General features: G+C 42.4%; 1 protein-coding gene across 8 annotated transcripts in view; it reads left to right on the top strand.

Moving 5' to 3' along the window:
- The window catches only part of ERCC8 (ERCC excision repair 8, CSA ubiquitin ligase complex subunit), a 61,808-nt gene that overhangs the window by 34,151 nt on the left and 1,445 nt on the right, over nt 1-26,212 (top strand). For 4 of the 8 annotated variants that reach the window (XM_008174480.4, XM_008174479.4, XM_005281021.4 and 1 more), the window contains 4 exons: nt 782-906; nt 5,307-5,504; nt 17,384-17,470; nt 19,104-19,262. In XM_008174480.4, the coding sequence (XP_008172702.1) occupies nt 782-906; nt 5,307-5,504; nt 17,384-17,470; nt 19,104-19,262 (569 nt within the window). Of the gene's footprint in view, nt 1-781; nt 907-5,306; nt 5,505-17,383; nt 17,471-19,103; nt 19,263-21,540; nt 21,816-26,212 lie in introns of those variants that run through there. The other 4 variants (XM_065599014.1, XM_005281022.4, XM_008174481.4 and 1 more) reach the window with 2 other exon arrangements.

Below are 26,212 nucleotides of genomic sequence, written 5' to 3'. Positions count from 1 at the left end.
GTAAAATAAATTTAGCTCATTAATTTCTTCAAAAAAATTTGCAGAACAGGTAAAGCGGTTTTAACAAAGTAAAAGGGAAACTCCAAATTACAAACTCGGGGTGGGACACTAAATATGTGCAAAAGACTTCTTTACATATATAAAAAATGTAGATGTAAACTATCTTTGTGGCGGGGTGCTACAGAACTGATCATTGGACAAATTTTTACATTATGTTCACAAAAAGCTTATATTTTATGCTGTAAAAGAGAAATATATTTTTATTATGGATGGAGGAAAAGCTGTCTACAGAAACACTTGTAAACCTTTAAAATGGTGTCAGATCCTGCATTCTTTCTGGATCCAAGACAACCATTAAAGTCAGTCAATGTTTTGCCAAAGAGTTCAGGATTGGGTCCTTTTTGGAAGTCGTCGTTAGCACTTTACAGTAACATCAACAGTAGAGCAGTGTCATCTGAGCATCATGATATCTGTAGAAAGTGAAAAGGGCATTGAAACTTCTGTATGTTTACTCTCATTTTCAATGCAATATGTTCAAACACACATAATACATTTACCATATAGAACCTAACATATAAGGAACTTCATCACTTGGTATCAAAATGCAAAGGTTTTACAATATATATTTCATAAGAAACTTTGTTGCTTTCAAATAAACATTTATATATTCTTGAGTGAAAGTTGTTTGAATATTTAAATAGTGCATTCAGTTCTACAAGTGTACAAAATAAAATAGTAAATCTTCCCTAAAAAACTGAACAGGCTCATATTTTCCTGACAGCAAACACTGCTCATAATGGAAGAGTTAACGGCTTATGCTTTACAAGTGATGGGCTTCATCTTCTGACTATTGGTACAGATGACCGGATGAGACTCTGGAATAGTTCCAGTGGGGAAAACACACTGGTAAGGTTTTTAAAGGACCTTCAGTTGCATTTCTTGGTTACTTTTAAGAGGGTAATAGACCAGTGGTCCAGTTATGATACATAATTTAGCTTTGGCAGTAAATCTCCTGCTGGACACTGCTGTCTAATCTCAGTTGATCTCTATATCTTTAATCAAAATAATTTATTTTCTATCATTTTGTCCAGTGAAAATTAGTAACTAAGGGCCTGCATGGCCCACCAGATTGAAAATGAGACTATAAAACCATTCATTTGTGACAGTAGCTCAAATCCAGATCAGGCTGGCAGTAACCAAAAAGAACTAACATCTGTTGGCAACTTGTCTGAAATGAATTTGGTTCTCAGTCTTTTCACTGAGTGGGTGTCCACACCACAGACTGAATAAGTATGGAGACTGAATTAATCTCTTGTCAGTAGGTGTAGCTCTTTCCAAATAAGTTTGACACACACTGGGAGAAGTAGGCTGCAGCTAGCCCTCTTTATGCAGCCTGGTGGGCCCTTATTGTTTTCTGCATGCTCCCTCCCAACCCTTTTAGCTACTGGAGGGCACTTCTCATTGGTTCCACCCATAGCAGATCCTGAATGGCCTTTTTAGGCAATTCCTGAAGGCCATCTCCCCACTCCCCACCCCGAAAGGACACCTTTGTGCAGATTGCACCAAGGAAGTGGGTTATCCAGTAGGGGACAACTAATGCCTGGTATCACAGATCACAACAACCTTTCAGTATGGATACAGATTATATCCTTCATCTCTCTATTCTCCCTGCCCCCAGTGCTCTCGTGCCTGCTTTAAACTGCTTCTGCAGCTTCTCCCTAGAGAGGATTAGATATACAGTCCCAATGAAAATACAACTCTAGTAATGTAAAATTAAAGTTTCGGAACACTCTAAAAACATTTGATTAAGAATTTAGAGAAGTATAAATGGCAATCCCTACCCAAAAGTACAAACTGAGGGCCAAATCCTGCTCCCATTCAAGTAAATGACAACTCCTGTCAGTGGGAACAGGATAAGCCCTAAAGTGAGCGTGAAAAACTGGCAGCATTTTCCTGTTAGCAGGGGTTGATCTTGCTGGGAAGAGATTAGTGGGTTCCTTCTGAGGCAAAATGGCTCATATCCAACCTAGATATTCTAAGGGTATGTCTTCACTGCAGCATTAATTCAGCACCAGCATTAATTGATCGGCACCAGGTTCTGAGCACCTGATTTAACCTGGCCTGGGTGTGAGCAGCCACACTGCAAAGTCATATCTGAGTTACTGGTACTACCCTTAGGTGCTATGTTTACCCATGTGGGTTGCTGAGACTTCTAGGGGCATATCCCATGCTTCTTTGTGCTACCATAAGATGACCTGCTTATTATTCTTTCCCAGTGAATTGTGGGAAAACTTGTATGTTTTTCGGGGCACATTGTGGGGAATTGCGGGATATGTGATTTAGTCTGCATCCTCATTGTAAAATGAGTAGGTTACCAGCCCAAATGAAAACCTCACTCACGTTTTAGCCTACAGCCCCATATAAGCGATCTGGCCCAGATTGAAAGCACCACTAAACTCGGTTGAGAAGCTTTTGCCCATGGATGAGAAGGGGGTGAGGGGCAACACCTGAGTAAGAGCCCAAGTGTTAACTCTGCTGTGAAGACATACCCCAGAGGGAGGTGGGAGTGTTTCTCCAGAGAATGTATATAAAAGGTGGGCTGAGAAGCCCTGAGGTAGGAGCCCTGGAAGTAGCGACGACTAAGGAGAAGGCTTAGAGCTGAAACTTGTCTTTGATAATACTGTCAAAATTCCAGAAAGAGGGTGATTTTTGGCTTTCCACAGCTTGTAGACTTTGTTATGGAGCAGGTTGAGAGAGGCATTTTCTCACAGTGTACCACAAGAGTTACTCTGTATTCTGAGTAAATATTGGTATCCCTTTTGAGCTGGCAAGGAGAGTTTGGCTTATAGAACTAGGTTATCTTCTTATTGGGAAAGAAATGAGTGAATGCAAAAAGAGAGAATATACCTCTACCCCGATATAACGCGACCCGATAGAACACTAATTCGGATATAACGTGGTAAAGCAGTGCTCCGGGGGGGTGGGACTGTGCACTCCAGTCGATCAAAGCAAGTTCGATATAATGCATTTTCACCTATAACGCGGTAAGATTTTTTGGCTCCCGAGGACAGCGTTATATCGAGGTAGAGGTATATCTAAGTATTTGCACTCTTGATTAGGGATTTTGATACAAAAGCAGAAGCAAAGTCTACCACTTCTACCATTCTTTGTGTGGATCCCACTAACCATGTGCATGCACTTCATGTGCACAAGATCAGAATTTTTGACCAGCAGTGTCTGTGTTGGGGCTGCATCTGTGCCCTGTATGATTTCATTCTCTCCCATTCGAGGGAATATAGGGCAGCCGATCTGCGGTGGGGGCTGGTAGCCAGCCCGTGCCTAGGTGTGGCTCCATTCCCAGCCCCATATGCAGGCGGTGGTGGGGCCAGGAGTGGAACCACATTGAGGTTGGGGATGGGGCCAGGAGCCAGGGACATGGCTGCAGTTGGGGCTGGAGCAGAACTGGGGGCGGGGAGGGGCTGGGTGGCACTCCCTCCACAACCCCCATGGTGGCTTGCCCGCCCCCCTTCCCCCAAAGGTTCCATCGCACCTCTGCCTTAAGGTTAAAGTTCTCAAGTCCTCTCCCTCTCAGCTTATGCAAATGCAGCCAATCGAACTCCATTGACTACAGAGGAGCACCTTTCATTGTCCCTCTGGTCCCAGCCACAAACTACCCTGCAAAGGCCCTGCAACTCCTTTAATCTGAGCCTCCTGGGCTCTGATTGGCTGCTTCCATGCACACACTGACTTAATTTATCTAGCTCCCCCTCGCTCTCAACTTCTGCATTATGGAGCAATGGTAGCTACTTTATTATAGTTAAGAATGTGACCCTGTTTTCATTATTCAAGTTGGATTTCAACCCTCCTCTCATTTCCATGAGTGTGGAAATATTTTTTTTAACCTGAAATTTCTCGTATGTGAATTCTGGCCAGAAAAGAAATGTTGGGGGAAATGAAGTTAGAGAAGTTATTTTGTGTGTGTCTGTGTGTGATTTTTGTTTTGTATTTTTGAGTTTTGGAGGGGATGGGGAAAGTGATTTTTTTTTTTCCAAATGTGAAAATAATCTTCTTTATATTGTCATCTGTAGAATAGCTTGGTTAGAGATTCCAGAATTGTACAACTGTTTTAATTAATGTTATTTAAGGTTAGGTGTAAATTTTTGATTTAACTATGAAAATATAAATCTCTGAGACCTCTGTCATATGTTTGATGTCCTTAGAAACTTCTTCATAGGTCTTGCAGAATATATAATCTTCCATGGAATAGTCTTAATCTATTAACTTCATAAGCCACATGGTTCTGGTTCATCAATTTAAGAAGTGTCTACAGACACGCTTGGTGGAGCTTTTAATTTCTGGAAGGTAAATAGTTCTGGTTCAAGGAATGTGCAAACAATTACTTGTAAATTCCATGGGGAAAGTAACTGGTTTTGCATCAGAAGGCCTGCACAGAACTCTTTGTTCAGCAGTGATTTTGCAGAGAACTGATTATACGATTGGCAGTAACACCAAAGAGCCTGTATGCATTAATTTAAAATTCCAGCATTTGGTTTTAAATCACTAACAAATTATAATGTCAGAGAGAAATCCATTTACTTGACTAATTTTTGAAATATTTGACATATTGCCATTATGAGAGTTAATCAAAAAATTAAACAACTATAAGAAATTCCCAAACAAAAAATAATTGAGATAGTTATGGATAAAAAGACATATATTTGAACTTAAAATAGCCTTATTGAGATGTTGGCCTTTGGAAAAAATTAAATGTTTGAAAGCCAGAAAGCCAGATTTAAAGTTCCACAAACAGTCTTAATACTGGCCATTATACCATCCCATGAATGCTCTTACTAGTAATCATCTTCCACTTACCAACCAGAAAATGCCATCAGCATACCTAATCTACCCTTTCATACTTTATATTGTGATCTTGGGACGCCTCCTGCCCAACACATATCACCTATCAATCCCAGTTGAAACCCATTCCCTCACTCACCTGTTCAGAATGAGAATAAATGAGATCTCTTATACTTCAAATAGAGTACAGAAACTACATTGTCCCATATCTTCCACTCAATACAATTTATCCTATTCATTATGCTGTTTTCATTAACTTTGGAACCCAAAATAAGGTGTATGCATTTGGGAACCTCAGAGTTGTGTTAAATTCCAAAGTAGCAGTGTGCTTGCTTAACCATTGCTTTAATGAAAATTTAACCCTTAATTTTAAATTTGTTTTAATAATTTAAACCACAAGAATTAGCTTTGTATAATAATAGCTAACAGCTTAATCTCGCATCCTACAGGTGAACTATGGGAAAGTCTGTAATGAAAGCAGAAAAGGACTCAAATTCACCACTTCTACTGGCTGCGATCCAGAATTTGCATTTGTACCATATGGTAGCACCATTGCTGTTTATACAATCTACTCAGGAGAACTGATAACTATGCTTAGGGGACATTATAATACTGTTGATTGCTGTGTATTTCAGCCTAATTTTCAGGTAAGTGAAGTATTTAAGATAATTTAGAATGTTCATAAAATAATGAGTTCATAGATTTTAAGGCCAGAAAGGGATCCTCACATCATCTAGTCTGATCTATATAACATAAGCCATAGAATTTCATCCAGATACCAAAGTTACTTGACTCAATATAAGAGTATGTTAGCTATCTTCTCATCTTGATTTAAAAACATCAAGAGAGGGAGAATATACCTCTCTCCTTAGTAGTTTGTTCCAGTGGCTATCTAGTTAATCACTCCCTCTGTCAAAAAATTTTTTTTAATTTGTCTGGCTGTAACTTCCAGTCATTGGTACTTGTTCTGCCTTTCTCTGATAGATTAAAGAGCTTTTAGTACCTTTTATTTTCTCCTTGTGCAGCTGTTTTTACAACATAATTAATTTACCTCTTGATATTTTTGTTGATTAGCTAAACAGATTGCTCCTTAAGTCTCTCATTTAAATATATTTTCTTCAGCCCTCAAATAATTTTTGTGGGTCTTCTCTGCACTCTCCAAATTATAACATTCTTTTTAAAATGGGAACAGCAGTACTGGATGCAGTATTCCAGAATCAATCTCACTAATGCTGCATACAGAGGTAAAATTAACTCCCTACTTTACTTTATATAAACAAGGATCCACATTAGCCATCTGCCACAGCATCGCACAGGAATCCTGTTCAGTTGTTTGTCCAGTATGATTTCTAAATCTTTTCCAGAATATAGCCTCCCATTCTTGGCCTCCTTGAATATTGGTACAACTTGAGTACTCTTCCAGTTTTCTCCAGTATTCCAGGATTTATTGAAAATTAATATCAGCAGGCCAGAGATCTCATCCACCATTTCTTTTAGGAGTCATAGATGGAAGTTATCTGGGCCTGCAGATTTAAAAATATTTATCTGTAGTAGATATTGTTTAACATCCTCCTGGGTTATTAATATACTGGAAAATTAGTTCATCATCCTTATGTAATATGAGTACATCATTCTACTTCTTCCCAAATACAGAACAGAAATATTATTTGAACACTTCAGCCTGTTCTGCGTCATTATAAACAAGTCTACCATCTCCATCTAGCAATGGGCCTGTACTATTATTAGGATTTCATTTGTTCCTAATATACTTAAAATAAAAATTGCTTGTTGTCCTTAGACCTGCCAGGTATGGATTTTTCTGAGAGGTCTTTAGCTTCTGTCATCAATGTTCTACACCTTCATAACTTCCAATTTTATATTACTTGCTGTTTATTTCCCTTTTTCAAATATGTTTGTTTATATATTATTTTTAATTGTTACCGTCACTTCCTCTCTTAACCAGGATGGGCTTTTAATCATTACATTTAATTAGCCCTTTGGAATCTCCACGTATATATACTACTGGTTGGGATTTGTCCTCTCTTTGCCCATGAATGTGATGATCATTGGTCCCCTAGAAAGACACTAATTTGCTGTCCAGTTATCTATTCATCTTTGTCCATCATAAAGATCTAAAATAGTTACCTGACATTGCTTTCAATAACTTCTTTGAGTTGTTATATATACCTACCTTCAGAGAATGGTGTCCCCTTATGCAAATACCCCATTGATATTGATGAGATGAAGTATTGAGGACTGCAGGATTTGGCCCATTATTATAACTGAGGGGTTTGGATGATTTCGGAGGCTGTGCAGAGGGAAGCCTGGTTGTGAAATCTGCTGTGGGAGTTTAGTGTTTTGCATTTAGTGTCTGGTGTACAGATAATAAACATGATTTGAGTTCCTGACTCAGTCAGGAGTAGGGACAATGTCTTGTCTGTAAAGCACCATCAGACCTAAGGAACAGTATAAATAAGGCTATGAATCTGTCATAGATTCCATGATTTTATGAGACCTCCATGGCGTTTTGAAAATTCCAATAATTCAGCCCTGGGCAGTGGGGCTTGCTCTCCAGCTTCAGCCCCGGGCAGCGGGGCTCGGGCTTCGGCTTCAATAAATCTGTGATTTATTATTTATTGCCTACATCCTGTCCGTGACTCTTAATAAAAATACCTGTGCCAAAAACATGGCCTTAAGTATAAAGTGAGTCCCTGATGTGTCAAGAATTGCAACTTCATTGGAAAATTTAGCTGCTTTCTTCCTGAGCTTTTTTGTACAGTAAGTATCTATGACAACTAATTACAAAGGCAGTTGATGACCTGCCCTGATGTGGCAAGTCAATAAGTATACAGAAAAATTAAGATAATTGCAAACTAAACAAGGCTTATGTGCATTCTGTGTTAGGAATTCCCAGAATTACACTATACTGTGCCATAGACTTGCATGGTGCTTTGCAGTCTACATATTGTTCTGCTCTTAATTGACTCAGGAGCTCAAATACGTTTATTTGTTTTGTATTAATATAACTGTATTTAATGTAAACTCTAGGCTAACTGAAAACCATATAATCCTTGGACAGGAAAGCAAGACAGAATAGTTGTAATGCTCACAGTAAATGTAGTGATGTCCCCATTACGCTGCTCAAAGGGAAGATTGTTTTTTGTTTTTAAAAGCCTTAGTAATGATCTGCACTTTACTATAGACTAAAGACTTTTATTTCCAAATTTGTTTTTAAGTATATAATCTGTGAAAACAGTACATGCAGAATATCCATAGCTGTACACAAATCCTAGTGAGTTAGCATTGTTTATAATGTTTGAATACATAAGGACTGATGTGATATTTAATATCCTCTTAAAAATTGTGTAGAACACTTAAATGCACTGTTGGCAAGATTAAAAGATTCCAGGTTAGTGTCTCTATATTACAGCATATACCTATTAATCATTAAAAAACAAAAAGAAAAAAAGTGTTTCGCAGGTTCATTCAGAGGATTATAGGATCCAGAGGATCTTACAAATGCTTACACGCACAACTTTACGTGAATAGTCCCATTGAGGCCAGTGTGACAACTCATATTGAGAAGTTATTCATGTGCACAAGTGTGTGCATGACTGGGGCCATAGAATGGATATCAGGTTTTAATCAATTCAGCCTGTACTGGAACTTATTTTAGATATAATATGAAAAGAGAGCCTTTGGAAAGAAGGAGCAGTGATGATCCATTTTAGGTACCAATAAGTTAACTTACTATTTTGAAGGCGTCATAGCAGCTCCATAGCTAAGTGTAAAATCCAATGCTTCTTTAAGCAGAATTTATATTATTAACTTAAATACAAAAAATTATACATAGTATATTTCACTCCAGCTGTTTAAACATGCAGCATTTCTTGTCTTAAATGTGCTTTGTGAAACATTAGTAACAAATAATTAACAGTTCAATAACTGTTTGGAGACAGTACCATATATAAACATCCTCCTATGCTATGCATCTATATAAATAGCAGTCTGGAAAATACCAGAGTCCTTTTAATAAAATGCAAAGAAATTGAAGATACTTTAGATTGTAAATTCTTCAGGGCAGAAACTGTCTGCTACTCTGTACAGTCTAGCACAATGAGGCCCCATTCTTGGTTGGTCTTTAGGCACTACCATAATAAACATGACCAGTAATAATGAACATGTTTGATATTTGCCGTCCTAACATGATAAAAGCCTCACATTCTGTTCCTATTCTTTCTTTTCTCTCCCTGAACAAAATGAGATTTCTCCCACCTCCTTACTGCTCCCATAATTGCACATCTAAGACAAATGTGCACAGATTATTTTCAGTTGTTTAATTTTTTTAATACATTGTTATTAGTAAACAAATAAGATGAATATCAGAACCCCCTAGTGGCCATCTGCGTAATTGGGATTTTGTCTATATGAGGAAGGTGGGGGGAGTTTAATCCACAGCTTTTTGATGCATGTCAGGTAACAAACATTACATAAACCAAACTAATAGCGTGCATGTGAGATGGTGTGCCTTCTTTCATTGCACATCATTGTGTATATACAGTGGTGGCTTACTGCATACTAAGGGCGTGGCATTCTTGCAGGGTATTCCATGGTTCTTTGCTTTGATGCTGAGCAGTGTGCATTCTGAAATTTTTCTTCCTGTGTATTGTGGGATGCATAGCAGAAGCCAGGCAAGTTCAAATTTTTAAAAAATTCCCGTTTTTTTCCTGTCTCCATCCTATACTTAATTTTTATCTGGGCTAGTGCCATTTTCCAATTTTTGTCAGCAAGTATGGACCCAATAATGCTCCATGCTGGCAATAGTGAATGAACAAAAGCTGCTTCAGCTGTATTTCAGCATTCAAAGCTGGATGGATTCAGTTATGGACTTTGCCCACCATACCAACAATCAGAAGATGTGGCAGCAACTGCACCTCTAACAGTAGCAGAAATTTCAACAGCAGAGGAAGCAGTACGAGGAAGAAAAGGAAGACACCAAACAATTGATAGTACAGGATTGGTTCCTGGAGCAACTTCACCCTGTGCCAGGCTGTTTCTGGGATTGGGAAACGAATATGGATTGGTTGGAAAGGTTGTTATGCAGATCTGGGATGACCAGCAGTGGTGAGAGAATTTCCTGACGGGGAAGGCAGCCTGTTCGGAGATATGTGCTGAGCTATGGGAAGCTGCAGCGGCAGTATACCATCATGTGGTGCCACGTATTTGTGGACAAGTGGGTTATCATTGCCATCCAGAAACTGGCCACCCCCAAATGCTGCCAGTCTGTAACCAGCCAGTTCAGCATGGGGATATCGGCTGTTGTCATGGAGGTATGGGATGCCATGGAAAAGGTGCTGTTTCACCAATTTAGAGAGCTTGGTGTAATGCTCGGGAGATTATTGGTGGCTTTGCATACGCCAGCTTCCCAAACTGTATTGAGGCAATTGATGGGACCCACTATATTAGGAAAAGCTTTTTCACTAGGAGGGTGGTGAAGCACTGGAATGGGTTACCTAGGGAGGTGATGGAATCTCCTTCCTTAGAGGTTTTGAAAGCCCAACTTGACAAAGCCCTGGCTGGGATGATTTAGTTGGGAATTGGTCCTGCTTTGGGCAGGGGGTTGGACTAGATGACCTCCTGAGGTCCCTTCCAGCCCTGATATTCTATGATTCTATGTGCCTATTATCTCCCTCCCCCACCGGCCAAATCAGGGATCAGAATTTATAAACTGAAAGGGGTATTTCTCCATACATGACAGGTTTACAGAAATAAAAACAGGGTTGTCTGGAAGGGCTCACAATGCTAGGATCTTTCAGAATTCAGCTGCTTACCTTAATGGAGAAAGGAACGTTTGCCCCCAGGAGCACTATGGACATTAATGGAGTTGGCATTGCTCTGGTTATCCTGGGAGACCCGGGTTATCCTCTGCTTCCTTGGTTAATGAAGTCATTCATGGGCTGTATGGACAGAAGGAACAAACTGTTTAACTACTGCATCAGTAGTTGCAGAATGGTAGTGGAGTGTGCATTTAAAAGGAAGGTGATACTGTTTGTGGAATAGGTTGGACACAGCAGGAAAAAAACATTCCAAAGATTGTAGCAATATGTTATATTTTGCGCAGTATTTTTTAGAGTAAATGAGAGAGCCTTAATGATAAGTGAGAGACTTGGGCATAGCATCTTGCTCAGCAGTTTAAGCAACCAGCAAGGCATCTAATTTAAAATGGAAACACCCAGGGCAGTTCTGTCAAGGATGCGTTATTCTTAATTTTGAGTCTCAGGCCTGTGGGGGTAATATGGACTGAGAGCAGCTCAGTGTTTTATGGACAGGGGGATGCAATGTTGTGGCCAATCTATTTTTACCTTGTGTTTTTGCTTAGATACTTTGTAAAACCTTATGTATTATATAAAATGTAATGCTTTTCTGTGTAAAATGCCTTGTTGACTCCTTATGAATGAAGTTTTTAAAGTTTTTGTTATTAAACGATATATTGTATAACAAACAAAAATAAACCTTTAAATGAAACAATAATGAAACATTTTAAATTATGTAACAATAACAATCTATTGTCCAAAGACTATAAGTAAACTTTTAATTAAAACAATAGTGAAACAAAATACCAAAGTGCAACAGTGCAGTTCTGGGCACAACACTAGGAGCAGGGAGGCTTAAAGTCATAGGCGAATATATATTTTGCATCTCTCTCTTCTTGTTTGTGAGCCTTCCGATATTTAGTGGTGAGGCTCAAAGGTATCAGGAGTGCTACAGGGCTCAAAAGAGCTGGGATCCCAGGTGCAGCTGTTCAGTGCCCTATGAAGGGAATGGCCTTTGGGAGCACTGCTGCAGGGGCACAATACAGTAATATTGTTGTTCCCAGTAGTCTCTATTGTCTAGGGGCTGCATAACATGGCAGGGTGTAAGGATAGCAGACAGTGCAGACTGTTCACCAACAGCAATATGCACTTCAGCAGGGCATTCTGGCTTTTTATTGCTTCTGCATCTCCCTGTCTTTTTTGGAGCTGTTTTTTGTCATGGCAGGGCTGCCCCAGGCAACTGCCATGCTGTCCTTGGCCACTCCCACAATCTCTCTAGCGCTCTCTGTCTGTCTTTCTCTCCACCCTCAAATACTGTCTGCACCTCTCTGCTATTTTGGGGGGCAGGGGAGTGTTTTGTTTGGTGTTTTTGTGGTACTGGGAGGAACACTGCAATGAAGTCCGATATTTCATCACAAGTTTTCTCAATTTTTTTTCTCCCTTAGGTTAGCCACCCTACTCAGCCATTCATAGAGTCCCTGTCCTTGAGGGTCTGGCCAGTGTAGGTGCCATAGTTGTGGGAGTATTAATAAAAATCACAATTGATTATTCATATTCCAGAGAGGCTGTGACAGCATTTTTTTAATAAGCATTTCTGACTTCACCTCCCTGAGATTCTTCCCAGTTTTGAGGGTACCTCAGAGATAAGCTTTGTATGCATTGGCATTTTTGTCTGTGCAGGATATGCTGATTGGCTTTGCTATTGTGCCTTGGAGTCTGGTGTTTTTAAGAATTATGTTCCTGGTCTTGTGGTGGGGGAAGGGAATTATGGAGGTGTCTATATGGTGTCAGAGGGCTTAGTAGAGTGCATCTGAGTACAAACTAGATAGTAAACCCCCCAAGCCCCTTTTAGGTTGTCCTGACTCTGGATAATGTTACACGGAGACAGGTGATTGGCAGGCAGAGAATGGCATTATTCAAAAAGGGAAAGGGCAGTCCAGGAAGATACTCTGTGAAGTTATTTACCAAGATGGTCTCCCCAGAAGTGCTACAGGAGTGGGAATTGTGAGCTATAAAAGGGAATGACTATTTAGCTATTCCTTACTTTGCATTTATCAACACTGAATTTCATCCGCCATTTTGTTGCTCAGTCACCCAGTTTAGGGAGACCCCTTTGTAACTCTTTGCAGTCAGCTTTGGACTTAACTATCTTGAATAATTTAGTATTGTCTGCAAAATTTGCCACCTCATTGTTAATCCCATTTTTCCATATAATTTATGAATATGTTGAACAGTTCTGGTCCTAGTAGATTGGTACAGAATGATTTCACTTCACAAAAGCTGTATGGACGCTTCCCCAACATATCTTGTTCATCTGTGTTTCCTATAGTTTCAACCAGTTTGCTTGATACTGAAGGTAGGCTTACCGGCCTGTAATTGCAAGGATCCCATCTAGAGGCATTTTTAAAAATCACTGTTACAGTAGCTCTCCTCTAATCGTCTGATACAGAGGCTGATTTAAGTGATAGGTTATATACCACAGTTAGGTATCAGAGGGGTAGCCGTGTTAGTCTGGATCTGTAAAAAGCAACAAAGAGTCCCGTGGCACCTTAAAGACTAACAGATGTATTGCAGCATAAGCTTTCGTGGGTGAATACCCACTTCGTCAGACACATGACATGACATTCAGTGGATATTCACCCACGAAAGCTTATGCTCCAATACATCTGTTAGTCTTTAAGGTTCCACAGGACTCTTTGTTGCTTCATACCACAGTTAGTAGTTTTTGCTCTTTCATATTTAAACTCCTTCAGAAATCTTGTGTATAGCAGTTTCCTGATAACTTCTTATTGTTTAATTTATTAGTTTGTTCTAAAACCTTGTTTTAGAACCATTGATGCCTCATTCTGGGAGAGTTCCTCAGCTATGTCACCTTTTAAAAAAAAAATGGCTCAGATGTAGGGATCTCCCTCATATTCTCTCCCTGAAGACCAGCGCTAAGAATTCTTTTAGCTTTTCTGCAATGACCCTGTCTCCCTTGAGTGCCCCTTTAGCACCTCGATCCAGTGGCCCCACTGACTTTTTAGAACATCACATAAGAACGGCTGTACTGGGTCAGACCAAAGGTCCATCTAGCCCAGTATCCTGTCTACAGACAGTGGCCAATGCCAGGTGCCCCAGAGGGAGTGGACCAACAGGCAATGATCAAGTGATCTCTCTCTGACAAACAGAGGCTAGGGACACCATTCCTTACCCATCCTGGCTAATAGCCATTAATGGACTTAACCACCTTGAATTTATCCAGTTCTCTCTTAAACGCTGTTATAGTCCTAGCCTTCACAACCTTCTCAGGTAAGGAGTTCCACAAGTTGACTGTGCGTTGCGTGAAGAAGAACTTCCTTGTATTTGTTTTAAACCTGCTGCCTATTAATTTCATTTGATGACCCCTAGTTCTTGTATTATGGGAATAAGTAAATAACTTTTCCTTATCCACTTTCTCCACATCACTCATGATTTTATATACCTCTATCATATCCCCCCTTAGTCTCCTCTTTTCCAAGCTGAAGAGTCCTAGCCTCTTTAATCTCTCCTCATATGGGACCCATTCCAAACCCCTAATCATTTTAGTTGCCCTTTTCTGAACCTTTTCTAGTGCCAGTATATCTTTTTTGAGATGAGGAGACCACATCTGTACGCAGTATTCGAGATGTGGGCGTACCATCGATTTATATAAGGGCAAGAATATATTCTCAGTCTTATTCTCCATCCCCTTTTTAATTATTCCTAACATCCTGTTTGCTTTTTTGACTGCCTCTGCACACTGTGCGGACATCTTCAGAGAACTATCCACAATGACTCCAAGATCTTTTTCCTGACTTGTTGTAGCTAAATTAGCCCCCATCATATTGTATGTATAGTTGGGGTTATTTTTTCCAATGTGCATTACTTTATATTTATCCACATTAAATTTCATTTGCCATTTTGTTGCCCAATCACTTAGTTTTGTGAGATCTTTTTGAAGTTCATCACAGTCTGCTTTGGTCTTAACTATCTTTAGCAGTTTAGTATCATCTGCAAACTTTGCCACCTCACTGTTTACCCCTTTCTCCAGATCATTTATGAATAAGTTGAATAGGATTGGTCCGAGGACTGACCCTTGGGGAACACCACTAGTTACCCCTCTCCATTCTGAGAATTTACCATTAATTCCTACCCTTTGTTCCCTGTCTTTTAACCAGTTCTCAATCCATGAAAGGACCTTCCCTTTTATCCTATGGCAGCTTAATTTACATAAGAGCCTTTGGTGAGGGAACTTGTCAAAGGCTTTCTGGAAATCTAAGTACACTATGTCCACTGGATCCCCCTTGTCCACATGTTTGTTGACCCCTTCAAGAAATTCTAATAGATTAGTAAGACACGATTTCCCTTTACAGAAACCATGTTGACTATTGCTCAACAGTTTGTTTTTCTATGTGTCGGACAATTTTATTTTTAACTATTGTTTCGATTAATTTGCCCGGTACAGATGTTAGACTTACCAGTCTGTAATTGCTGGGATCACCTCTAGAGCCCTTTTTAAATATTGGCGTTACATTAGCTAACTTCCAGTCATTGGGTACAATGACTTTCTGTAACTTTCACTCTATGCATCCGAAGAAGTGAGGTTTTTACTCACGAAAGCTTATGCCCAAATAAATCTGTTAGTCTTTAAGGTGCCACCAGACTCCTTGTTGTTTTTGTAGATACAGACTAACACGGCTACCCCCTGATACTTGATCATTGGGTACAGAAGCTGATTTAAAGGACAGGTTACAAACCTTAGTTAATAGTTCCGCAACTAAGGCTTCCTGCTTCTGATGTACTTAAAATGTAACAGCAAAGTATTTTTTGTCTTTAGTTAGTTGCTTTTCAAATTTTTTCTTGGCTTGCCTTATAATTTTATATCTGTTTATGTTCCTTTCTATTTTCCTCAATAGGATTTCACTTCCAATTTTTAAAGGATGCCCTTTTGCCTCTATCTGCCTCATTTACTGTGCTGTTTAGCAATGGTGGCATTGTTTTGGTATTTGGAGTATATGTTTAGATTGATCCTCTATTCTGGGGTTTGTAGTTTACAGGTATTTCTGTGGGACTGTTGCATTTAATTTGTTTCACTAGCTTCCTCATTTCTGAAGTTAAATGCTACTGTGGTGACTTTCTTTGGTATTTTCTTCCTTAAATGTTAAATTTAATTACATTATGGTCGCTGTTACTGAGCAGTTCAGTTATATTCACTTCTTGGACCAGATCCTGTGCTCCACAGAGGACTAAATCAAGAATTGCCTCTCCCCTTGTGGGTTCGGGGATAAGCTGCTCCAAGAAGCAATCATTTATGGGGTCTAAAAATGTTCTCTGCTAAGATGACACATACACAGTCAACGTAAGGATTGTTGAAATCCCCCATTACGAAGGTAGAAGATGCAATAGTAGTCTCTCTAATCTCCCTAAGCACCTCACAGTCAATGTCACCATACTGGTCAGGTGGTCAGTAGTATATTCCTCCTGCTGTACACTTACTAGTCAAGCATGAAATTTTTAATCGATAGAGAAGTCTATGGTAGTTGATTCATTTAAGATTTTTACTTTATTTGACTTTATGCTTTGACGTATCGTGTCACTCCCCCACCAGCCTGACCTACTCTGTTATTCCTATGTATTTTGTAGCCTGTTATTTCTGTGTCCCACTGATTATCCTCATTCCATGAAGTTTCCATGATGTCTGTTATTTCAATGTCCTCATTTCATGCTAGGCAATGTCATCCCTTGTTTTAATATAGATTCTCCTGAGCTATTTGCTCATTATCTGTCACTGGTCGGCATCCTAGTCGCAGACTTCTGCTTAGCAATGTCCACAAAAAAGATCTTTATTGCAGTGCCTGACCACAAGAGTTTACGGCACGGATGCTCCACCTCAGGTTGTGATGAGATTCAGTGTCTTAACACGGCTCTAAGCGGCTGCTTGAGGCATGTTGTAGGGCTTCCAGAGTAATATTGCAGTAGTTCTGATATACTAGAATCCAGGAGCAAATGGGCAAAATCTGATCCCATGCCAGCTTTTAAACAGAGGATGGAACATCCAGCAAACTTGACGCCAGAGCAGGGGAGGGCACACAATTAAACAGACAAGTCAGTAATGATTGCTTGGAAAGCAGTGTGGGATAGCTGTTCGAGGACTGCCAAGTAGTTTGCAGCAGCATCGCGTGCACATGAACAATACACTGTACTAACTCAATTCACAGCAAAATTAGGTTACCTGGAAGGACTCCAGAGTTTATTGTAAATGAAGAGTTAGTATACTACAGTGGATTGCGTCAGGTGTATACAAGCATTTTCAAACAGAATTAACTCGACTTAATTTGGTTTAAACCCTCCATGTAGACAAAACCTAAATTATTGATCTATGGTGTCAAAGGAAGAAGTTTTGCTCTAAAGAAACTTGGAATACAGTTGGCAGGGAGATGAGAAATGAGTTAAATTTAACAGTAAAGTCAATTTAAATGGTAGCAATGCTATTTTGGTAAATTCTTCCTAAGGAAATTAGCAGCAGTTGTGTCCGATTGTCTTTTACATTTTAAAATCTGCAGTGATCTAGATTACATTACAGATTGGATTCTAAGAATGTTTCTTTATTTCTAAACATTAAACTTCACTTAAATGTAATATTTCTCATAAGCATTTCTTGTTCAATATTCAGTAAACACTGAGTGACATTATTTTTGCTTTCTTTTTCACAGGAACTATATAGTGGTAGCAAAGATTGCAATATACTTGCGTGGGTGCCAGCTCTACGAGAGCCAATGCCTGATGAAGATGCTGCAAAGGTATAGAAAGTTCTATGAATGTCAATTGTACTTTCCCTTTGCTGTAAAAAAAAAAAAAAAAAAAAAAAAAGTTAGATATGAAGAAAATATTTCCCTATTGCCCTTTGCAGTAAAGATTGATGCACAGAAATGATCTAGCTGTCTTTTCTCTGCAATGTGCTTTTCTTCTAGTGCAGAGTAGCCAGTTCTGTACTAAACTTCCTGCTTCTCCTGTATTTAAAGTGTTTCTTGTTTTTATGTTGTTTGGCTATTTGACTTTTGACTTTCTTCTTAGCCTTTCTAATTTCCATACTACATTTTACCTGCCATAGTTTAAGGTCCTTTGGAAATATAGTAACGAAATTAAAAAATTACAGAGCAGTAAACGAACAGTGAGATTTAAGGGTAGCAGTTTTTCACATCCAATTACTGTTGGATCTGGAAGTACATCAAGAAAATTCTAAGCAAGCTTACTCAAGAGTCTGTCAGAGACACAAGAAAGGCGGGGCTGCCCTGTATTTACTATCCAAGTTCCCAAGAAACTTTTGATACATCTACAGATTTTTAATGAAGCATTGAAGCCTATTAAACAAAGTCTGGAAATCTTTATTTTTTTTTTTTTAAACAATCTCATTTCTTATACATTATTGTAAAGTGAATTTAGACATAGACCTCTGTCTTACAGGATCTATTTATGAAATGGGGTCCAGTTTCATCATCCTTTTTTTAAACTGGAGATCTGTTAGCTGTTTCATGATTTATAGATGATACTGCATATTTGTGAAGTTATTTTTAAAAAGTCTTTATTTTGTTTGTTTTGTAACTATTTTGTGATAACTAGAGTAGTGTGTGTCTCTCGGTAGCAGTACCTCTAATTTCAGCTTCCAAAGGGAAAACCTAAGCAGCAGTATCTTCCAAAGGCATATACATTGCTTCCCTCACTTATTGGTCTCTAAGGCTTGCTGTCATCATTAAGGCTTCATGTCTGTCACATAAGTCACAGATTCCGTGACCTCTGATTTCTGCAGCGGCCGGTGTGGTTAGCTCCGGGGCTGCCCGAGCAGATGAGACAGCCCCTGGGCCAGTCGCACCAGCCACTGCTGGGGCAGGAGATCAGGGCTGTGGTTCCCAGCCAATGGGAGCTGCGGAGCCGGAGCTGCAGGGACATGCTGGCCACTTCCGGGGAGCTGTGTGGAGCCCGGTAGGGAGCCTGCCAGTCCCGCCAATCCTCTCCCCCCTCCCCCCAGCAACAGCAGGGGTCACCGACCCTGTGCTGCCCTCCTCCCCCAGCACCAGCCAGGGCCGCGGGCCGCCGCCTGCCTCCCCCCAGCACCATCCGGGGTCCCAGATCACTCCCCACAGCACCTGTGGTGCCCTGGACCACCCCCCAAGAGCACCTCCGGCCCAAGTTTTAGGGGTATATAGTACAAGTCATGGACCATTAATTTTTGTTTACTGCCCAGGACCTGTCCCTGACTTTTACTAAAAATACTCATGACTAAACCATAGCCTTACTCATCATCAAAGACACACATGTGACTTTTAACTGCTCCTGAGTTTGGAAATCTGTTCTAGATTTTTAAGACCACCAACACAAAACTAAAGTTGGCTATCGTACTTAATATATTGAAAGTAATTTCAGATATTTGTAAAGTTTCAGCAGCCCAGCATCGACTACGATTCTGATACATATTGGCTACTCCTCTCCTGTCTACAGTTTCCTGTGACAGTTAAAAGGTGCAGCACTGCCTCTGCAAGCCATACCCCTTCTCCTGTTTGCTGCCAGATCTTCTGCCTCTGCTACATCAGTCAGGTGGTGGTTTGCATCATTCCTCTTCAGATTTGTTATATGTACCTGTTTTTTTGGACAGTTAAAGCGTTTTTATTTGTTTTCAAGCTTCAGTGCCTCCTTCTGGTCTGGGATGTGAGCAGCATCCCCAGCAGTGCCTAGGGTTGCCAGTTTTGATTAGACTTATTCCTGAAGGTTTCATCACATGACATAATCTTTAGGTAGAGATTAGTCTTTAATTCCTGTAGACTCCAGGGCAATCGTGGCGAGTTGACAACCTAAGTTCGGTCTAAGGTGAGCACCTGTGTGGCCGTGCAGGAGGCCACCAAGGGGGAAAGCACTTAACTCCTCCAGCTGCGGGGCCGCGGCACGGCAGGGAGCGACGCCCCTCCCTCCCGGATCCAGGGCGGCGGCGTGGCAGGGAGCGACGCCCCTCCCTCCCAGCTCTGGGGCGGGGAGCGGTGCTTCTCCCTCCCAGCCACAGAGATGCTGCGAGGGAGAGGCACCTAGCCCCGGAGCTGTTGCAGTGAGAGAGGGTTGCGGGGAGTCGTCTCTCCCCGCCGCAGCACCGGGGCAGCCTACACCCCAAACCTCTCATCTCCAGAGCCCGCACCCCAGGCTGTAGCCCTAACCCCCCTGCACTCCAACCATCGGCTTCACCTGTGAGCCCCCTTCCACACTCTAAACCCCTCGGCTCCACCCATGCCACACATCACCTCCATATTGGTGCATATAGCAAAATTAATTCTGCAGATGGATGGGAAAAGTTAGAGGGAACGTTGTTGGCAACCCTAGTAGTGCCTCCCTGCCAAGCTCCTCTGCCCTCTTTCAGGTATGGCAGAGCAGCTGCACAAACACCAGGCAAAATCCAAAAGGTGCTCTATATATGCATTAAGTTTCTCAGGCTTGGCAGAAGGTAAAATGTGCCCAGCCAGCCAACTCTCTCTGCTAGGGCATGGGGCTCTGAGTCAGACAGGCATGTTGGGGGCCCCTCCTCCCCAGGTAGCTGCAACTCCACTGCAAAACCCAACCAGGGGAGACAGAGCAGACCAGGGTGAGGCTCTGAGGATGAGGAGGACTCAACCCAGGGGGTAAATACTGGAGCAACAAAGGCTACGGGTCACCCCACAAGTCCTAAAATGGGTCCTAGAATCTCTGGGGAGAGAAGCAGGGCTCCTACACAGCTCCGCTTCCTCACACCGTGAATCCAGCTTCTCACTATACTCTCTGGATTTTGCAGGACTTATCCCAGACTCTGGGTCCCAGAAAGGCAAAAGCAAGAGTGTCCTGTACAAGGGAGCAAGTACTATTGTTGTGGGGTGGGGTGAAAATCAGGGATTAAACCACTTCTCCTTTGCCTAGGGTCACCACCTTTCTAATTGCTGGTAACTGGACCCCCAAGGCCCTGCCCCTTTCTCTGCCTCTTCCCTCAGGGGCCCGCCCCAATCACTTGCTCTTCTCCCCCTCCATTGCTCTCTAGATCAGGGGTCGGTAACCTTTCAGAAGTGGTGTGGTGAGTCTTCATTTATTCACTCTAATTTAAGGTTTTGCGTGCCAGTAATACATTTTAACGTTTTTAGAAGGTCTCTTTCTATAATCCTATAATATATAACTAAACTATTGTATGTAAAGTAAATAAGGTTTTTAAGTATCAGAGGGGTAGCCCTGTTAGTCTGAATCTGAAGAAGTGAGGTTCTTACCCACGAAAGCTTATGCTCCCAATACTTCTATTAGTCTTAAAGGTGCCACAGGACCCTCTGTTGCTTTTTAAGGTTTTTAAAATGTTTAAGAAGCTTCATTTAAAATTAAATTAAAATGCAGAGCCCCCCGGAGTGGTGGCCAGGACCTGGGCAGTGCGCGTGCCACTGAAAATCAGCTCACGTGCCCTCCCTTCCCCCAGCTGGGCTCCCTCTGCCCTATGTCTGGGACAGGAGCTGCTGCAGCCTGACAAAGAGCCTTCCTGCAAGTAGGAGGGGGCCCCGGTAAGCAGGGGCTGGTATGGGTTAATGACCTAGCACCTCCCTGCAGTAACAGGACTTTTGGTGTCCAGTCAGTACATCTGACCGGACACAGCCAGGTCCCTTTTTTGACTGGACTTTCCCGTCTAATATCAGGCACCTGGCAACCCTAAATGGCTCCCGGACAAGAAGCCAAAAATCAGACTGTCTGGGTAAAACCTGGGCAGGTGGCAACCCTACCTTTGCCTTCTCCTCCTGAAAGAGTGTTTGCTGGGGCTTTTCTCCTGTACAGAGTCTCTCCCCGTGCACTGTAGCATGCTCACGGTCCCTCTCCCACCCTGCAGCATGTCTAGGCACTCAGAGAAGCATCTCCCTCCTGTGCAGCCCTGCCTCAGACTGCAGCCTCATGTGAATTGGCTGCATGGTCTGTCTGGCTTTCAGCCCCAGGACCCTCGCTCTGCCAGGAAAGTGGCTGAAATCTGAGGCAGCAGCGGAATGGGAATTGTGCCCTCTGAGCATCAGCCATAAACCGTGCTGTGCCATGAAAAGTGGCTCAGACTCTGAAAGGTGGGGAAGGGTTTCTCAGTGCCCCTTCCCAGCTCTACAGGGTGGCTCCACATTAAAGCCTTGAGCACTTCAGGCGGTCTGTGACCAGAACAGAGGCACCTTTGTAGGATTACATAGGGGTACATGAGAAATCCCTTCCCATGTTCAAAGTACTACTGATTTCCTGAGTATAGCTCCAAGTGGTACTAGGTGCTCATACAGTACTTACTGACTAGGAGGAGCAGGCAGACAATCTTTCAAGCTTCTGGGACCTCTAACAACTATTTTCACAATTGAGGGATGTATAACAGTACCCCTCTATTGTACAGTCCCCAGATCAGGATGAAGAGTGTACTACTTCCCTCTATAAGCAGACAGGGAAGAAAAGAAAAAGGCATTACCTGCCAGGGCCGTCCTTAGGCATACGCAGCTGCCTAGGGCACCAGGAAATTCAGGGCACCAAATTGCCCACGCTGCATACCAGCCCCGGCGACCAGCCCTATCCCTCGCCATCCCTAAGGGGATGTGGGGCCCCGGACAACTCCCTCCACTCTGCCTCCTACCCTTCCCCTCTGCTCTGCCCCAGCCCACCCCCATTTCACCTCTTTCCCCCAGTGACCCCCACTCACCGGCAGTGGCAGGAAGTGGAGCAACCCGATCCCAGCCTACTCTACTCCGCCAGCTCCCAGCCGCGGCGCTCTGCTTCCCGCCACCAGTGAGTGCAGGGAAAGGATTGCCTCCCGCACTCACCAGCGGCGGTAAGCAGAGAGATGCAGCCCCAGCCCGCTCTGCTTCCCTTGCCCCAGCCCCAGTCATGTCGCTCGGGTTGGGGAAAGGACCGCCCCCAGCTCTCACTGGTGGCTGGAAGCAGAGGACCATGGCTGGGAGCTGGTGGAGTAGAGTGGGCTGGGCCTGGGCTGCTCCGCTTCCTGCCGCTGCCGGTGAGTGGGGGATCCCTTCCCCCAAGCCTCCTCCCCTGAGTGACAGGTCTGGGGCAGGGACAAGGGAAGCAGAGCAGGCTGCTCCCGGCCTCCCGCTAATCCCCACAGCCAGCTCCTGCCTTCCAGACCCTTTGGGGGGGGGGGGGGGAGGGCTGTGTGGGGCCCCAGACCTAGACCCAAATGGCTAGGGACGGCCCTGTTGTCTGCATACGCATACAAACCAAAAAAATCCCTGCAGTACTTTTCCAAGATCGGATGTCTGTCAGTGGCCTGGAAGAAACTTTTTATTAATAGATCTTTCTTTTTGAGCATTATGATGATGCATGTTTTCCCATTGATGCCTTCTTTTAAGGTATCACAAGAGCAAAATGAGCACACCTGATTAAACCAAGTCTTAAACTAAAATGTGTTTTTGTATTTATATTAGGGCTGTCAATAAATCACAGCTAATGCATGCAATTAATGCAAAACAAATTAACTAGATTAAAAATATAGTCGTGATTAATCAGTTTTAATTGCACTGTTAAACAATAATAGAATACCAATTTAAATTTATTATATGTATTTTTGGATCTTTTTCTACATTTTTAAATATAGTAATTTCAGTTACAACAGAATACAAAGTGTACAGTGCTCGCTTTATATTTTTTATTACAGATATTTGCACTGTAAAAACAATTGTATTTTTCAATTCACCTCATACAAGTCCACTTAGTCCTACTTCTTGTTGAGCCAGTTGCTAAGACAAACAAGTTTGTTTACATTTATGGGAGATAATGCTGCCTGCCTCTTATTTACGTCACCTGAAAATGAGAATAAGCGTTAGCATGGCACTGTTGTAGTGACTGTTGCAGGGTATTTACGTGCCAGATATGCTAAACATTCGTATGCCCCTTCATGCTTTGACTTGTAGGCTCTAAACTTTTACGTTGTTTTGTTTTTGAGTGCAGTCATAAAACTTAAGTTGCACTTTCATGATAGTGATTGCATTACAGTACTTGTACAGTGGCATGTGGGGGGGGGGAAACCTGAAGCAGAAGCTTCCAAGGAAACCTAGATCAGTATTCCGTCAAACCAACAAAATCCTCAGCATAACTAAAACCTTCTTTCAGATTCACCCTCTGCACCCAGAGTCCTAAGTGACTGGCTGTACAACAAGGCACAGCTCACAAACCACAGCATGCACTGCCACAACCTAGACTCTGGATTGTCTCCAAGCACCAGACTTTGCAATAACACCAGAAAAAGCTCCCTGATTCCTTAGACAAACATAATTCACCTAGGAGTGGAGATAAACTTCAGTGACAAAGATCTACCCATCTAGACAGGTTCCAGATGATCCAAGATCTCATATCCATGCTGGACAAATGCATGAGGCCAACCATAGCTCAGCGTCTCTATCCACTGGGTCGTCTGCTCTAGTACACATGGGTCTCCCCAAGGACTAGGTCGCACATCCGGTGTCTCCAGGCCTTTCTTCTGAGCATATGGGACCATTCCTTGGAGCGAATGCAAGACCACTTTCCAGTTCCAAACCAGGTGCTTGAATCCCTTAAGATAATGGATAGTCTCAGAGAACATCCACAGGGATCTTCACATATATTCCCGGCCTGTTGGTTCGCACAACAGATGCCTGGCTGGGGGGGGGGGGGGTGTGCTTCCGGGACCCAGAAGAGCATAGTGCATCAGGAGGGCAGCCATGTCGTGGTTCAACTACGCAGCCACAACTGCATACATAAACAACGAAAGGGGAACAAGGAGTGTAGCTCTACATGCACAAGTGATGGAAACAATGAAATGGACAAAGAAGATTCTCCCTTCCCTAAAGGTGATCCACATAAAAGGGAGAGCTGAACCTAAAAGCAGACTGGCTCCGCAGATGCAAAGTCAACTACTCCGTGTGATGCCTGCACCAGGAAGTCTTCACTCTGATCTCCCTTCAGTTGACCTGGTTGTCAATTTCAAGAATACAAAATGGCCAAAATTCTTCACCTAGCAAGTAGACCCCATGGGGACAGATGCTGCATTGCACAGATGGCCGCAAGGCCTGCTTCACACGTTCCCACCTTTTCGTCTTCTAGGGAAGGTGATCCAAATGATAAGGCAAGAAGAAGGAAGGGAGACAGTGCTAATTCCATACCAACCAAGGAGACCCTACTACTCTGATCTAGGATAATTAAATCTGGAAACACTGTTGCAGCTTTTGACAAAACCCATTTGTCCACCCAGACCCAGATAGTCTTCAACAGGCAGCTTGGCTATTGAAAGGGAAGCATTAGCTGCTCTCAGCTAGTCTTCTAAAGTGATCAGGACTGTACTCATATCCAGGAGAGTTTCCACACTAAAACCTGCTCCTAAATATGGACCAAATTCAGTTCATGATGCAGGAGCACAGTGGAGATCCAAGGGATCCTGGGATTCTGGCCACTCTGGACTTCCTTCAGGAATGTGTGGATAAAGGTCTTTGGCCCAGCACTGTAGCCTGCCAGCTGCAAGCAGTGTACTATTCGGAGGATCCTTGGGCTCCTTGGCAGAACCCTCAGATATGCAGATTTGTCAGAGCAATCAGACTGGCCAAACCAGTGGTCAGACTGATCTTCCCTAAGCAGGAACTACCACTGGTGTTGAAAGCCCTAACCACCCAACCACCCTTTTGAGCCTCTGACTGTTCATTGTGGCCATGGCCACAGCAGCTGACCAAGAAGCAGTGGCACACCCTAGGTGTCAGAAGAGCACTGAATATTTATATCAAGCATACAGAATCCTTGAGGTGATCAGGCCGTCTTCATTTCCTTTCATCCCGAGGTGCCAAGGCTTAGTATCTAAGCTATCCCATATCAGGTGGATCAGACTATGCATTGCTGAGGCATACAAGACATTCAGCGTGCCAGTTCTGGAAAATCAAAGTGCATTCTACAAGATCCATGGCAACCTCATAGGCCAAAAGAGAGGCACTTCCACGGCAGAGATCTGCGGAGCAGCCATGTGATCATTGGCTAATGCCTCTATCAGACACTATAGGATGGAGTTTCTGTATCCACAGAGGCCTCTTTGGTAGGAAGGTGCTGCGGGTCGTGGTCCAGACATAACTTGGCCATTTGAACAATTCCAAAAGTGGGGCATATCCTGTTTCTTATATTCACTTCTCTGTCCCTCCCTATTCCAGTTCACTGTGTGCTACTTCTCATACATATCCAAATTGTGGGAGATGCTGGGCTGCAGAATAGAAAATTACTGGGTAAGAAATTTTCTATCTGCTAACAGGATCATCCACAATTCTCCCCTGCTGGATAGCTTCACAATCAAGATCAGCATTTTATTTGGATAGTAGGCAGTGGCCTACTGTACATAATTCATTAGTTGGAACTGAAGTTTGTTAATTTTCTAGGAGGTTTTTCACAGCTGTGGAATGAATCATCTGGCAGCAAGCAGGAGAAGGTGTGTGGCTAGCGCAGGCTCTGCTGCAGCTTTGAGCTGCCTCTGCAAATTGCAGACAGGAAGGGAATAGCACATATGTAACAGAATTGTG

This window comes from Chrysemys picta, chromosome 6 (genome assembly GCF_011386835.1).
Source record: "Chrysemys picta bellii isolate R12L10 chromosome 6, ASM1138683v2, whole genome shotgun sequence".
Classification (NCBI taxonomy): domain Eukaryota; kingdom Metazoa; phylum Chordata; order Testudines; family Emydidae; genus Chrysemys; species Chrysemys picta.
The sequence above is the reverse complement of the archived record's forward strand: the minus strand, read 5'-3'. Positions and strand labels throughout refer to the sequence as shown.